General features: G+C 30.3%; 1 protein-coding gene across 1 annotated transcript in view; it reads right to left on the minus strand.

The window, feature by feature from the left end:
* Nucleotides 1-1,074: 1,074 nt before the first annotated feature.
* Nucleotides 1,075-17,412, minus strand: part of Smp_154730 (rna-binding protein musashi-related) — a gene marked incomplete at both ends in the record, with an annotated part of 72,290 nt that continues 55,952 nt past the window's right edge. The window contains 5 exons of the mRNA XM_018794837.1: nucleotides 1,075-1,163; nucleotides 3,494-3,640; nucleotides 4,463-4,553; nucleotides 10,867-10,949; nucleotides 13,842-13,890. Of these exons, the coding sequence (XP_018649209.1) occupies nucleotides 1,075-1,163; nucleotides 3,494-3,640; nucleotides 4,463-4,553; nucleotides 10,867-10,949; nucleotides 13,842-13,890 (459 nt within the window). The remainder of the gene's footprint in view (nucleotides 1,164-3,493; nucleotides 3,641-4,462; nucleotides 4,554-10,866; nucleotides 10,950-13,841; nucleotides 13,891-17,412) is intronic.

Below are 17,412 nucleotides of genomic sequence, written 5' to 3' on the forward strand. Positions count from 1 at the left end.
TACAATACCAATATATTGAAGCCGGTTACTTGTTCTCTGACACTAAGTGGTACAACAGAAGTTTCCGATGGAAAATAAAATTGAAGCAAAATATTAAAAACATATGAGGTGCCGACATAATGTACAATATATTTGTCGTTTCTATAAGTGGTCATAAGATGAATAACTTTAGTTGATGACTATCCTTTGTAAATTGAGTTATATTTGAACAGGTTTATAAATTCATCAAGTTGAGTTGACAACAATAGACATTATCATGTTATAAGAAAACACAATATAGATAACCGATATGCTAACTCTCCACATTTTTTACGAGGACACATAGGTATATATACACGCGTATATCGTTATATATATGTACAGATAGACAGTGCGTGAATTAGAGAAAAAAGTCACCTAAATATTTTAAATATCATGACTCTATTTAACATAAAAGAACACTGTTATAGAATTTTACTTGAGAAATCTAATGGATGCAATGAGTTTTGTAGAGAATGTTCCTTTTATTAGACATAATTAATCATTTGATTTTCAAAATTAGCAATTTGTAGTGAATCAATAGTATTCTGGAGAATATACTACTTTCCTAATGTTCTAGTAAAATAAAGTTTTCATTCAAATAAGTTTGAAGTTATAGATTTCTCAAAACTGCTTGCAGTACCCGTGATCTGTTTATTCATAAATTATTATACCATCCCATATCCTGTATGTCATTATCTTACATTAAAGTTACTTGTGGTAATTGACATTCGGATTATATTTTTTTCTTAGAAATCAAACGATTATGACTTAAGTTTTCTGATTTTACAGTGCTACCACACGCTTTAATTAACCTAATTACACTGTTACATTTTATAAGTCTATATAATCAACAGTCATCAAATAATGTAGTTAATTGTTTAGCCCAATCGGAGATCTCATGCATAACGAAATTGTCTCACAAACTAAACGACAAACCTTTACGAACAACGCGACATGCTAATCTTACATGTTTGTGGATATAAATATATATGTATATATGTAGACACAGTGACGAACTACCACAGCTAGATGATATAACATAAATACAATAAATCATAAACATTCATTCGAATAAAACCATAAATACAAACAATGTCGGACAATCAACTCGATATTCTTTTTTTTTGCTGTTGTCGTTGTTGCTTAAAAGAAAACAAACATGATAAAACAAAACATTTTAAGAAGGAAAACATACAGATAAATTAACATTTTTCAAATCTCTTCTTTCTGTTCTGATCAAGTTTAAATATATAAATATAAATTTATATAATAGTTATCATCAGTATGATCGTTGTTGTCACTGTGATTATTATTATTATTATTTTGATTGTCTTTACTGTGCATAGATATTTTATTTTTCAAGACAGACAGAAACAGATTCACAAAATACAGTTCATTCAAAAGAGTAAGGTATTTTTTTTCAAAAAGGGAGGGAACATAGGAAAAAATACAAATACTTAAGGGTTTTTTGTCTTGTCCAAGAAAGTAAACGTATAGTGATAATAATAGTAATGATTATTAAGGCATGCCTATATATATATATATATATATATATATAGTAATAATACCCAGTTATGAATATCATTCATTGGTTTATTGATTGATTGAGCGAGTAATTGATTGATTTTACTTATCAATCGGTTAATTAATTAATTAGTAAGTTATCATAATAATAATTTTTATGCATGGATACGATAAAATTATGCAGAATAATTACAGATATTTCATACATATTTCTGAAACATTAGGAGAAATATGACTAGTTGTTTATCATTTCTCTTAGATATAATCTTGAATATCTATTTTTTTTGTAAATTTTGCGCTTCAGTAGATTGTCATAAGGGTTGTTTACATGTAATTTATCATTTCATTGTGTAATATACATTATATATATATATATATATATATATATATATATATAAAGATGTATTAAATAGTGAAAGGTTCATTAATGAATAGGGGGGAATGAGATTTTTATGAGCCAATGAAATTGATTTAAGTAGAAATAAGTAACATAATGAACTTTTCTCTATGTTTTTCTTTTTAAAAACTAGATTTCATTACATATATCAATATTACTACTCATGTTTAGGCTGTTGTTACGATGGCAATAAGTAACTCATTGAACTGTTGTTTTTTGCAATGTTAATTTATTATTCCTTTCTATAGTCAGAATTGAACAATTGAAATGAACATTGATTTGATAGAACTAAATTATGTGCAAAACAATAGATTAATTCCGGTTTTATAAATCTTCAATTATTATCATACAGATTAATTTAATTATCATTGTTTAAATTGTTTTTCATTATATATATATTAGATTGTCATTTTAACAAAATAATCACAAATTGGAAAAGAAAAAGTTAAATTAATCAATATGAATGAAAATGAGAACCCAAAGAAGTAAGTTATACCAAAATAACTTCAGAAGATAACTTGTCAGTTATTAGGTTTGTAATTTGACAAGAAGGGGAAAAAAGCGATATCATCATTAAACAAATAATACATTTACATTTGTAATTGGTGTACTATACAATATGAAAACAGAAATACACATATTCATTGATATTTGTGTGTGCGTAGGGTAGATTGAGAAAGCATTGGATAATTCAAGGGTATACGTAATCATGCTTGATTTCGCCGAAAACAAATAATAATAAATAAATAAAAATAAAAATAATTGCTGTCTTTCACATGTTTTGTTTGTTTTTATTATACAAAATTACCGCATAAAAATCAACAATAGTAATAATGGAAGGTAAGTGAGCAGTGATAATAAGAAGGGAAAGTTTTAGTAAACATGTGATGCAAAAAAGAACGAGAATTAGAAAACAAAAAACTGGGGGCTTAGAAACACATTTTGATTGTTAAAAACATATTTCCGAGTGATGATAATTCAAATCTTTAAATGTAACGATTTAAAATGAAATTTTTTTAGAACCACATGAGTGTAGACACATACAATGACACATAGAAACACAAATTACATAGAATAACAGACAACAAATAGAAACACCATTAGTCAAAAAGAAAATGGAAGGACAAAGTGGATAAGATTTAAGTAAGAACGTGAAAGGATAATGAATGAAGAAGAAAAAAATAGATGTGATGGATAGAAATTGTAAAAACCAAGCGATAAACATGCAATGCAATAAACGAACATGAAACATTAACTCCGATTTTGGGCAATGAATAACGTTGGGATACTTTATTTGAAGTAGTTTGCATAAAACAGAGCGAAAATTAAACGTGTTCATTGCTTTTTCGAATTCGATAAAAGTGCGCCAACATATATATATGTTTGCATACCGATTAAAGAGATAGATATTACGATTTCACTGAGTTATTAATATAATTTATTTTTTATTTTAATTTTATTTTTAGGTCATGGAGATTACATTAGCATATGGAGGAAGAATAGCAGTTGGAGGTAAGAAGACTGAGAGGGGTTGTGATAAAGGACACTCACCTGGAGATAGATAATAACCAGGTAAGTAAGCATAGGCACTTGGTTGACGTGCTGTAATCGGAGATGTTGCTGTTAATGTATATGAAGCAGCTGCTGCGGCTGCAGCTGCCGCCGCAGCTCCATTCAACTGAGCAGGAAGAAAATGTGCTAAAATAATTTAAAAATATGAGAGTAAAGTATTTATCAGCCTAACAGGATATCATGAAATCACTTTTCAAAAAAGTATATATAAATACATCAAATCTTAGGAAACCAATCCATTGTTCCTAGAATATACAACTGAACTGTTTTCGTTCTGAAGGTGAATTTAAGCTTAATTTTATGTTACTTGTAAGGTCAATATGTTACACAAATACAACACATTAGTAGTATAAATTTAAAGATCACTATACATTTGATACAACTGTTATTGATGAATTTAATATTGTAATGTGATTAAAATTGTTATATTATATGGTTGAGATCATGAATCGATTGAAGCTAGACCAAAATGGAAAACCTGAAAGCACTAGATGGCCGTTTCGTCCTATTGTGGGACTCCTCAGTAGTGCGCATCCACGATCCCGCCTCGCGAGATTCGAACTCAGGACCTATGTTGTATTTCCTTATGCTTATTTACTAAAATAGCTGAATACAGATTCATTTAATACATTTAAGTTATATAAAATGGATATCTAGATTGAATTTAATGAAAGCGGATCCAATTTTGTAAAAACTGAATAAAAGTTAATCGAAAATACTTTCTTGAATGAAGTAAGAATTTCACTTAACAAGTAAATGACTTGAGAATTAAAACAAAACAAATTAATCCTGTTAAGTTAATCTATTATGTTTTCTTAGAAAGGAATTGGGTAATTTTATCACCAACTGTAGTATGATTATTACTATGCCATTATATGATATTGATGAATAAAACATAATAATAAGAGTAATAAAGATAGGATATTAAGGATAAAAGTGATAACTTACAAATTGGAGCACGAATAAATTGATGTCGTTGCTTAATCAAGGAGTTATTTGTACTCATCACTTCTTTTGGAACAGCCTTTTTAGCTTCAACCTATCAGAAATTAAGTTTTTGTGTTTGAAATTAGGAAAAAGAAAAAATAAATATTTTCATTGAAGAATTTAACCAAAAGGCAATAAATAATCGGGGTTTTCTTTTCTTTTCTTGAAATATCGTTAATAAAAATTACATAGGCTTGTACAATGAAATGTGAATGTTTTTTGTTTATAATTTAATATAAATACTGAATTTCAACTGATTAGTTATCGATAAAAGGATTATTTTGTGTGTGTGTGTAATCCGTTGTCTGAACTTAACAATCAAAATATATAGCAGATTTATTTTATTTTATTTAAACATATAAATATTGGTACAAAGGAGCACCAGATATATATGCGCCACACAAATCTCATTTGATTTGTGTGAGGGCTGTGACACTGCCCGGGTGTCCAAACCGAAACAGGCGGTTTTCTTAGGGGCCACACCCGGCGCATTTGACCTAAAGGTCTGATCCACAAGGTAGTGGAGCATCGTGAGGAGATGCAGATTATTTATGATGTTATCTTTTTATCCTTCTATAGACATATATTTTTCATATAACTGTAAATACAAATGTACAGCTTAAGTAAATGAATTCGTCGTAAAGAAAATTTTCTTTGCTGAATTCTCTTTATTCTTATTCAATGACAGAATGGGTTATTTTAATTATCTACAGTAGATTAGTTTTTAGATAAAAGAAATTTCTGGAATTTGTTTATTATAAATTCAATGAAGTTGTTATATTATTATTGCTGTTCTTGATGGTATTACATTTTCATGCATGAATCAAACACATGTCAGGAGTGTTATAGTTGTTCGCTGATAGTAATGAATGATTTCGTACAATCCCTGTAGGAATTATAAGTGAACCTAAATACATGAACTACTGGATAATTACTTAATAACTTTACAGTGTTGTGATTGATTACAAGCATACAGCTGATAGGGAATGATTTAACAAAACAGATTCGAACTAGAGAGATTCATATCTTAATGTGCATTTGATATGAAATTATTATCCAACTGGTATCAGTACATGATAGAAATAATCTTTTAAATGATTTATACGAATATTCGTCAAGATTAGGACGAATAGCTTGACAAAAAATTGGGCGCCGAGTATAGAGAAGTCATCATATGTGAAAATTATATTCCAAATAATCTCAGCGATTAAATGTATTTAATTTTCACGAACCACGTAAATAAATATTTTGATTCAATGAATTGAGAAAAACCACTTTTGTAAGCATAGCGCAACGCTCTGTCTTACAGAAAAATGAATTCTAAAGTGTTTATTAGAATATAACTTATTTCATAGAATTATGAATATACTACCAATATGATTAAGTATCAGCATATTTAACTACTTCGTACTGGTGATGTAAATTATTCGTCATACATATTTTCACATGGTAGCAATTAGGATTATCCCATTTGACATGCTTTTATTCAGGCAGAAATTTTAATACCAGACTATTTGTTTGCATACAGCAATGTTACAAAGTGATAAGTGAATTTTATTTTGGAGCACAAAATCAAGCATTTATAGTCATATTTCATTTAGTTGGGATCACGAGTCAACTGAAGCTAGACTACTATGGAAAAAATGTAAGTACTGGACGGCCGTTTCGTCCTATTGTATGACTCCTCAACAGTGCACATCCACGATCCCGCCTCGCGAGAATTCTTACAATACATCAATAATTACTACTCAACAACTATATTTCCGAGACTATCATGTAGAAATATTGCTGAGGTTAAAACACAGACAAAATGTATGCCATTATAATTAAGTAATGTTTTTGTCCACATAAATTTGTCTTTGTCACAATTGTTTCAATAGAGTTTGCCGTTTACTTCAGGAAAGAATGTTGAACAACGTTTGATGACATATATGATTATACCGGGAACTCATAGCATATCAAAAGAAACTCAATACCTAAATCAACCAGAAAGTCTTCTTTTAGGTCATGTACATCTAGATTTATGATTGAATCGGCAAGAATTTAACAACTTTTAATTATGGGTTTGGATGATTTTACCATAACATGAACCTGAGAGGAGTTATGGTTACCCACATCTAATTTTGAGTAGAACTGAAAATATTCATTCATTTTATTCAGTAATGATCGTCAGCGGGATATAGGTTGTATTTGAGTCTGTTCTTTGCGAAATTGTGTTGGAGCACTCTGATAAACTATTTCCTAACCAATTAGCGCCAGTGAAATCATAGGGAAGACCCTTGAATCTTCTTTTGTAAAAGATATAAATATACTAACTTTTTTTTATTGTGATTCCTACTTTCATTCAACCTTGTTTAATTAGAATATAATTACGTTCCTGTTCAACCGTGTTCTGATTTAGGGACTTGTCAAGCCAAATAGTGTGTAAGAAAACTTAGCGAAAAAAGTGTTTGGATCATTAAAAAAAGAACTCATAACAAATGATAATGAATATCAACTTCATAGAGTTTCGCTTTGTATTCATAAATCATTTCTGTTAATCTTAAGCATTATCTGATGACGTCAAAATTAAAACGTCGATTTTTTGGCATATGCATTTTTCGGTCAATTATGCAAATAGATAAGAAATACAAATGAATAATTGTTTAAAGTGACAGTGAAAACAGAAAATGAATTCTAATAGCATTACATATAAGAAGTAATTTAAGATTGTTATCAGAAAGGGGTTTTGTGGAGAGTCCCACAATAGGACGAAACGGCCGTCCAGTGCTTCCAGGTTTCTCATAGTGGTCTAGCTTCAATTGACTCGTGATCTCAACTACATAAAATTTAAGATTGTTTAAAAAAACTCCCATTGTTACTTCCACATAAAATCTCAACTATACATTAAACAGTATTTGTTTAATTTTAATACTGATTCTAATGACTATTAGCGTGTGTGAGTATGATCAAACCAAATAAATGGAACTATGTGTTAATCAGTAAAACTCCTAATCCATCCTTTCTTCTGTCTTTGCAGCTAGTTAGTATTACAATTCCTTACATAAACAATATATAATAAGGTAGGGTATTTGGACCTGAACTTAAGTCAAAGTGTGATTTTATCAACCAATCCCTTATACAAATTATTGACTAATTTTGGTGTATTCTTTCTATTTATATGAAATTCCAGAACATATCGCTAAAATTAATGAGGAGACAAGTCAGATATTTTGTAGTTTATTAATGTTATTTACCTGTCATTGCTGTTAATAATACTGACAATTGAACTTATTACTCTAAAATTTAAGAGGCAAAATGTTATTCTACAGGACATAAAACCAGTTGAGAAGTAATATAAGAGTAGTGACTAGTTACATTAAGAATATGAACTACTGAAGCTTCAAAAGTTAATGCATTACTCTAGTGATAAAAACATTATTAGGTGATTTCCAGAAGTTGCCGTCGTTTTAATCACTACGATGATACAAGTCTGCATGATATGTGGTAATGTAACTATTCTGATCTAGATTTCATTCAATAAAGTTTTCATCCTCTTAATTATTTCGGGCGATCACATTGTAAAAACAGGTGATTAGCTGATGATCGTAAGCCTTTATATTTTAAGTACTTTATTTTTCATAGATTGACTAACTTTGAGAAAATTGCTAAATTTGATTCAAATGAGAAAGATTAAATAAGTTCATTTTATCCTGAAAAACTTATTCCAAGAAAGATCCTTGAAAATGTATTGATGTATAAAAGCTCAAAGTATATATATATATATATATATATATATACACGAATTCAATATAAAAGTGTGAAATTCACAAAACATTTATGGCATAATGCAATTTATTTTCGGTCAAGGTCATCTCATTTGAATATTCAGCCGAAATGTATTTATTCAATTGTATCCAAGCAACGAGAATATAAACTTTGCGAAATTATGAATAGATGAATTGAAATTGATTTTGTAAAAAAATGTGAACAGTTTGATTAGATACGCGTTTATTTCACTATAATTATGACTTATACATAAGTTTATAAAGATTATGAATAAGCATTACATACGAGTATAATGCCTAGATTCAATGGTTTCTTCTAACCGCTCCCAAAGACTTTACACGCTATGCAAAATAAATATCGATTTGGTTATTAATTTTTTTTTAATGACTTTTCTGCATGGTAAATAATGAAGTTAATTTTCTCAGATGTCATAGAGCGACATACTTTTTTAACTTTTCACTAAAAATCACGAATCCAAACTAGATAACAGACTTGAATGAATCACTGAATAATTGTCTTTATAATGCTCTTCACCATAGTATCATTTTAACCTATATGTTAGTTATATATAGTATTGTGGTGTGGTCTACTTATATCCTCACAAGTAGTATATGGTGATGGTCAGACATAGAATGTATTTTGGCAGAAGACTGATAAGGAAAGAACTGAAATGAGGCGCAATCGGTATGAAAATACATAAACAATGAAATTAGAGAAGATGGATTGATATTTGCAGAAGAAACAGTGAAGATTGAGACAATTGGTTGTTATTTTGCAAATTAACTGTTTGCTGTATGGTTATCAGATCTTAGTAAGATAGTTTGTAATTTGTACTTAAATACATTCAAATGTCCCCACTAGTGTTGTTGTTCACCACAGTATATCTATACATCAAAAGATTGAGTTAAAACAAAAAATAACCACAAATATCTAGTCATGAACACAAAATAAATCCTTTTAATCAGTTGAAACGAATCATATTCTTCTTTATAAAAGAAACAAAAGAGTCATTACCACTTTTCTATATAGTAAAACAATACAATAAGATACAATAAGTATAAGGAAGACAAGTAACCTAATAAATAAGGGACAAAAAGGCGAATAGAAAACATAAGAGAAACAAATCAAAAACAATAAAGATTTTGAAATAAAAGCAACATGAATGACATATAGATTCATAGTTGAAAAAAACATATATATAGTATAACAATATTACCTTTCATTCTATCTTTATGTCTTATCATGAGCTTGTCCTTAGATGAAATAAATGCCAACATTTTTTCTGTCTAGATTTTAGGGTCAGTCGACTGAATTTCTGCTAAGTTTTTTTCTTTATATGAACATACATATATGTATGCTAACTCTGATGTTCATTGTATATAGGTTTGTATGCATATACCTACCGATTTATAAATTATAATTCCCTAATGTTTGTATAGTATAGTTCAAATCGATAAAATAGTTTTTTAATAAAGTAGAACTTTTTTTCTTCGTTTGAACCACATCATAATGATGAAAAAAATTGAAAAATGAGATCTCATATTTCTTAAATTTATTAAATGAAAACAGAATAATTGATTTTTATTACAGTTATACATTTGCATTTCTTATGCCTTGGTAACTATTTTGTTATTTAGGCCGTTTAAGCTCAGGTAAATAACTTTCAGTTCATTACTTATACCTAACTATATTTCATGAAAACAGACTAATATTAAAACAGTAGTCAGCTCATTGAAATAATATGATCACAGATGAACTTGTCTAAAGCGTAACAACAATAAGTTGAAGAGATTTTTCTATAGTCTTTAGTGTGAACTAAAATATACAAGTACTATGTCGAAAAAGGTCCAATAACATTGTGGAGTAAATGAAATTAATAATGAAGTATAAAATAATTCTATCATGTAATTTTCAGATAACAACTAGATCGATACAGTTAATCGTAATTAAGCTCAAGATGTGGCGTAAATATGTATCATTTCGGATTAGTTCATCTTACATCACCACTGTGAGAAAATATTACTGATAAGAATACCAGAACAGATAAGGTAAAGAAATGAATGAAGTTGGTCTTATCAAAATCATAATTTAAAGGGAAACCGATAAACTAATGAGGCTTCATGGTTATTAAAATTTTCAGGCTTTGTTTTTTGACTGGTGTTCAAAGCTATGCTCATCTAGTTCTTCAGTATCGATCTATTTCTACCAATCATGTTGTCATGTGTCGATATATCTCAACATGTGAAAGATGGTGGGATGTTAAATGATATGAATTAGTCAAAGAAGTCAATCCTGATTGACTTAGATTTTGTGCTAGTTACTATTTTATAGTACGGCATGACTGTAATTTCGAAAGAACTTTTATTTCCTATGGGTTTCAAATTAACATCACCTAACGTCACATTGTGAGTAAGACGTTATTAATGTGCTATTCGGAATACTCACACCGGATTATTAGTTTTTTGTCTTGCTTGATTAATTGTTATGTGTAATGTTAACGTTAGTATAGAAAAAGTTTGAATTCAAAAATGTGTAAGTTTAGTTAAAAATATTCGAGTAGAAAAAAAAAACAAACTAATATGAAGTTTGAAACTTACCATTTTATTATGCAAATCGTGAAAATGAATTTCACAAACTTTTTCAGCTGATTCTTCTGATTCAAAAGTAACAAATCCAAAACCTGAAAAATATTTCATATAGACTTAAGTGAATTTTCTTTCAAATTCTATGATTATTTACAAAATAGAGTATTTGTTTATTTATTTTTGTTTTAACGAAACAATTATTAATAACTTAAATTCACTTAATGTTGTTTACTTGTATCTTCCCATTGTTATTTAAGACAGCCATTGATCAGTCTGTTGTTGGCATATGTGCATCCTGTGAGGACTGCCTCAATATTGCTTTAAGTCACAAACTTTATAAGCAAAAATGGATAGTGGTTAGTAGTGAAATCCAGGACGCGCGTTTCGTCCTGTTTGGGACTCGTTATCTGGATGTACCTGCATCTCAGCGTTGATGTTCACTCTGGAACTCGAATCCAGTACCGTTTAGTGATAACTTATCTTTATATTTCAAGTGAATATTAGAAGCTGGTTCTAATATTACGTATTAAAATATTGTACATTTACAGTTGTAACTAGTGTCTTTACAAATTAATTTGAAATTTTATAGTTGGATTCATGAGTCGATTGAAGCTAGACCATCATGTAGAACCTGGAAGCTCTGGTTGGCCATTTCGTCCTATTGTGGAACTCCTCACCAGTGCGCATGCACGATCCCGCACACGGAATTTGAACCCAGAACCTATCCGTCTCGCGCACGAGCACCTAACCTCTAGACCACTGAGCCAGCATCCAACAGTGTTAATGTCTAACTTCAACCAATCCACAAAATTGAACGATCGTCCATCAATGTCTTCAGTGAGTTACTATATCACAACAGACCTGGTTGAACTCCACTAGTCACTCCTTCTCACTAGAACTCCAGGAAATACATCTTGAAGCCAGTCACTAGTGAGCATATGATTATAATCAGAAGGGGTTTTGTGAAGAGGAGTCCCACAGTAGGTCGAAACGACCGTCCAGTGCTTCCAGGTATTCCATGGTGGTCTAGTTTCAATTGATTCATGTATTCAACTATAAAATTACTAAAACCTCCACAAAACCCCTTCTGATAATTTGAAATTGATATTTAAAAACTAGTAACTTAAATTGAATATTCGATGTTCATATAATTTATTGATACTTTAAATGAGCATAAAATTAATAAAATCATCCATCCTATTTGATCTCGTCACAAGATTTTTTTTAGATCACATTTTTGTTAACAAATATTTATAATTTTTTTTTTATTATGTCTCTCAATAATCAGTTTTGAAGAAACTAAAAATGCAAGTCTATTTTGTACTATTTTTTATGGTTTACCTTTTGAATTAGTCAACTAGTTATTTGAAGTTGCTTACTCCTAGTTAAACTTATATATTTTGTAAACGAAATTTGGTAAATACACAAAAAGATATTTTTTTTGTTTCTTTTAAAGTAGAAGCTTAACAGTGCATTACACATATATAAATGAATTCACCTTAAACTCTGTCCTTTACAATAGATATTTGATGAATTAGGCCAGTGCAAAAATAATACTCCCTACTGAGAATATTGATTAAAGATGTTTAAGTGCAAATACTTAAAAAAAAAAAAACATTTAAACTATGGTTTTATTTGTTCATTCGAATAAAATAGAATTCTATCTGAAACTAATATTCTTGATTATATTGATCAAAAGAGGAGACAATTTATGAATTAGTTGGATCGATTTCAAAGTTATAATCTAAGTCCATTCAATATCTTAGTTTTTACTTCATCTAATATAAGTGTTATATATTTGATCAAGGATCACTAGACAGCTATTTTGTTTCAATCTATGAACCTTTAGTATACTGTTGGAAGTCACAGTCAAAATATTATAACAGAGGAAGAGCTAAGGATCAATTAATAACTTCGTTTTATTATAGCTCAGCAAGTAAAAGAGAATACTGGTTGGCGGCCTATGCTCCTCCACGAGGGGTAACAGGCGTAAGTAAGTAAGTAAGCCGGTGAAGGACGAAACGCTAAGCTACGAACGAACAGAGTGAAGAAATTTTCATTTCAATTCGTTTTTTCATCATGGTCCTACACGAAAATATATATGTATGACTTACAACAATGAAATAATTCCCGTCGAGTAGTTGCGTTACGTAATAATTATATAATGTCACATGGATTACAAAATAATATTGAGTAATTTGAAGAAAGATAATAATAATAATCAAAGTAACTATTTAGAAATCAAATAGTTTCCACATTGCATAATACATAGCTGTTTGATTTCCAAATAGTTACTTTGATTATTATTATTATCTTTCTTCAAATTACTCAATATTATTTTGTAATCCATGTGACATTATATAATTATTACGTAACGCAACTACTCGACGAGAATTATTTCACTGTTGTAGGATCATGATGAAAAACTAACTGAAGAGAGATTTCTTCACTTTGTTCGTTCTTTTTACTGCATGTCAAAATGAGAATTTTCACTACACAAGGTTAAGTAATGTCGTATATGGAGATTAGTCACAAACAGGCTTTTATAACTCTTCTCAAGTTCCCCATATATTTCATTACTGTCTTACCTGCTTTTACATAATCGTGCCAGAACCTTTGCGTCACTAATTCACTCTAACTTCAGAGATATTAAAAACTAACAAGCGAGAAAGAGCTGTTGAACTTTGGTTTAGGATTCTATAGTATTGATCACCCACAAACCAAAACCACTATGTTTAGAAGTAGTCGTATTTTATTTGGAGAATATAGTATATATTTGTTGTTTCATATCTCTACCTGTGTTCAGATCATCACATACAACGACGATCAATGACGTACACGTTCAAGATAACTGTGAATTAGATAAGAATGTTACTGAGTGATTCAGACTGAGACAGTGTACCTCTCTTCTTAATTAGTGTATCTCATGAAGGCTAAACTAGGTAAAATGTGCGAAATATTTGCTTAGCAGTTAAATTTCAGCTTACCTCTATGTCGATTAGTTGACTTGTCCATCATTAATTCACATGATTCTAGCTGTTAGAAAAAGGAAAATGACACATCATTGGGTCTGGTTAAAAAACCCTGGTTTAGTAAAACAAAAAATACAATTTAAAAGCAACTGGAAATAAAGAACTCAGTGAACTGACGAGTAGAAATGATCCTTGGCTTTTTGAAAATCGAATGGTTAGTTTTAAACGATGAGTGGAGTACTGCGAATGAATTTACAGCGGATTTAGTTCAATTCTTTAAGATTTAGTGTACAGCTAATGGCATAACTTGGGATTAGTAAATAACTATACAGAAATTTTGATAAGTAACATATAGGTTAACGATAGATATCCCAAAAAAGCCGTATTAGTACGAAACATTTTTAGATCTGATTGCTTTTAGGGTACGGGAGTTCAAGTATGTTAGTAGCTAAAATAGAAATATATATACATATATATGTTACAATGAGTTAATAGATCGTGTTAATTTGCTTGTTGTTACAGACGAGTTCAACACGCTTTTTAATTTTCGGGTGTAGCCTTTAATTCATCTTTGTACTGGTGGTTTTGATATTCCCATTGATACTTGGGACTGCAATTGATCCGTCTCTTATTAGCATATGTGCATCCTGTGCAGATCGTCTCGATATTGCCTTAAATTACAAGCATTATAAGCAGAGATGGATAGTAGCTAGCAGTGGAATCAGCTGTAAATGATAGGTGATTGAATCTCAGAATGAAAACGTTTTATTATATCTGATAAATCTATAATCGCTGAAACAAAATTCCTAAAGGAATATATGAGTGTAATTGTCCAGCTATTGTGTAGATAGTCATTCTAACTTTATGTCAAACAAGTACAAACTGCCTAAAGAATGTTAATTGATGAGAGATTTCGGTGTAGTGAGGATGAGTGGAATCTAAGGAGGTTTTGTGGATAACTTACGTTTATGTCTAAAACAAGACTTTGTCAACTCCAGCAATCGCTTGTCAACAACGATTCGGTAGCTACATGTTCATCAATTAAACAACCTCCACTGGAATTTACCACTTTAAATTTTAATTGAAACCGTGAACCGATCAACGTCAAACCATCATTGAAAAAGTAAAATCATATGAGGACTGTTTGATCCAATTATGAGACTTTTCACTGGTGCGCACCCGCGAACCCACAAGTGAGAATCAAACCCGTGAAATTCAGTCTCGCATACAAACGCTTGACTTTTAGACTATTGGTCCAATATTCAATCGTGTTAATGGTTAACTTCATTTATTTTATTCATATGACGTGGTAGGATATTGAGACTTTTGTAATGCAGCATAGAACTAGCTATCTTAGTGAACTTAAAGAGCTGGTCATTATAAAAAATAAATTTACAAATTTTATTTGTTTATGCAACAACTTTCATAAGTCATAATCACTAAAAATGTGACGCAAAGAGTATGTCCATAAATGAAGTGACTACAAACAGTGTTAAAGTATTTTTATATCTTGCACTAACAAGCAACAAAAAATGTGAAACACTCAAAGTGAATATGAAGTCCCCGAATGCCCTGGTACAGCCAAAAGTGGAGAGTCCGCTCTCCCTCTCGAAATGCTCCCACATGGCCACGAGTATATAGCCTCTGTCAGGGAAGTCCTACTTACTGCCTTCTCGTGGCATTACTGTTGTTTACGAAATCGAGAGGACGAAAAGCGAATGTCCGGCTCTCTAACTGGATTGGCGGACATGGAAAGTCTACCTAGACCAGTTGGAAAACCCTGATTCCAAATCAATGGTGCACATGTTCTCCAGTATCCTGAAGGAACAAATGGAGTATGAATCAATCGTTGGTCACCGACTACCATGGGACTGCAACTCCTTACGATGCTCCACTGCCTTGTGGATCATATCTTTAGGTTAAAGGCTCCGGGTGTGGCCTCCTAAGAAAACCACCTGCTTCGATTTGGGCACCTGGGCAGTATCACGTCCCTCACACAAATCAAATGAGATTTGTGTGGCGCATATGTATCTAGTGCCTCTTTGTACCAATATTTATGTGTTTAAATAAATAAATAAATAGTACATGAATAATGCAGTATTTTAATATTTCCGAAGAGGTATTGAACTATTCAGTATTTATAGGGAAATCATTAACATTTCTACAAATATGCCATATTTTTAAAATTTGATTGTTGGTAATATTTCTTCCTAAGTAAAAATCTCATAGTGACCATTTTTCATAATGTTACAAAGTCAATTAATCGAAACAGTATGAAGTAAATTTCGAAATAAATGATAATAAAATGTTGGAAAACACCCAGTTTTTAAAACCCAAATTTGCTCCCTTCTCAATCAGTATAAACAAAACAACTGTTTGTTTTAGTACGAAGTGTTGTAGCTTAAATAGAATAATCTATGTCTCCATAGCAACGACAAGTTACAAGTAGAAGGATAAATAGAGAACGAGGTAGAAACAGAAACTTGAACCGTTTGTACATATGTCTGTGTTAAAACGGTAAGTTTAAGGAAAGTAAAAATGAGTGGACTAAAGGTTTTTTTTACAAAAAAGCCCTTATCCAAAAACCAAATAAGGCACCAGTAAGTTTTTGAAAATCTGTTGACCAGTACATAAAAATACTGTTATTTGCCAGAAATAAAAAGTAACTGGCAAATGTTAGTTTGACACTGATGTATGTTTTTTTATTAATTTATCGATATGACGTACAAATAAATAGTCGGATGTAGAAAATATAACGGCGTAATTTGTGTGTTAATTAGTTAACGACATTAAGTTAATTTAAAGGGAATCAGTTGTCATGATAATATCGATCAGTATTATTAAATTAAGACAAATCAAATGACATGATCTTAGGTAACTATTAAAGAAAAACAGTTTTGACCGTTCAAAGTTGTAAAACACGATGTTTCCCTTTTCATCTGTCACAGCCAAGTCATCGATAAAAAATAATCAGATTATCTTCGCATATATATCTATATAATGCGTAAATAAAAATTTGATAAGATAAATAATGTTCATTCTCTCAAGGGGAAATTAAGATTTACTAATTAAAACGTTTGATGAAAGAAGACCGTTGAGCAAAATAAACATTGTGCCAAAGAAAAACAAAGAGAGTTAGTTAAATACTCTTTGAAAAGAATAAATTCTCATTGAAATTAAGTAGTATACTATCAGTTGTCGTATATAATAAATGTTAGGATACTAATTTTTGTATAGGTATTCAGCCTTTTTTGAATAATCGAATACCAATTCTTGATGAGAGACCTCATCGATGGGTCGTTTTCAAAATAGTGGGAAAGAAAAGAAAATTTGTAGAGAATTTGAAATTACAAAGAGCTTTATTCTTACAGACAAACAGTCAATTAAGTAGTCATGTATTCGCTTTAATCTATAATATGAGTATGTATTTAATTCTATTGTACTTGTTCACTATAGGTTTACTAAGATAAATATTGAACAACATTAGCTTTTTACGAAAAAACAATCGACTCCTTACAATGATATAATGATAATGATTAGTACTGAGTATACCTGGACAAAGCGATCCACTGGATCATATCCTACA

Source organism: Schistosoma mansoni, chromosome 1 (assembly GCF_000237925.1).
Source record: "Schistosoma mansoni strain Puerto Rico chromosome 1, complete genome".
Lineage (NCBI taxonomy): Eukaryota > Metazoa > Platyhelminthes > Trematoda > Strigeidida > Schistosomatidae > Schistosoma > Schistosoma mansoni.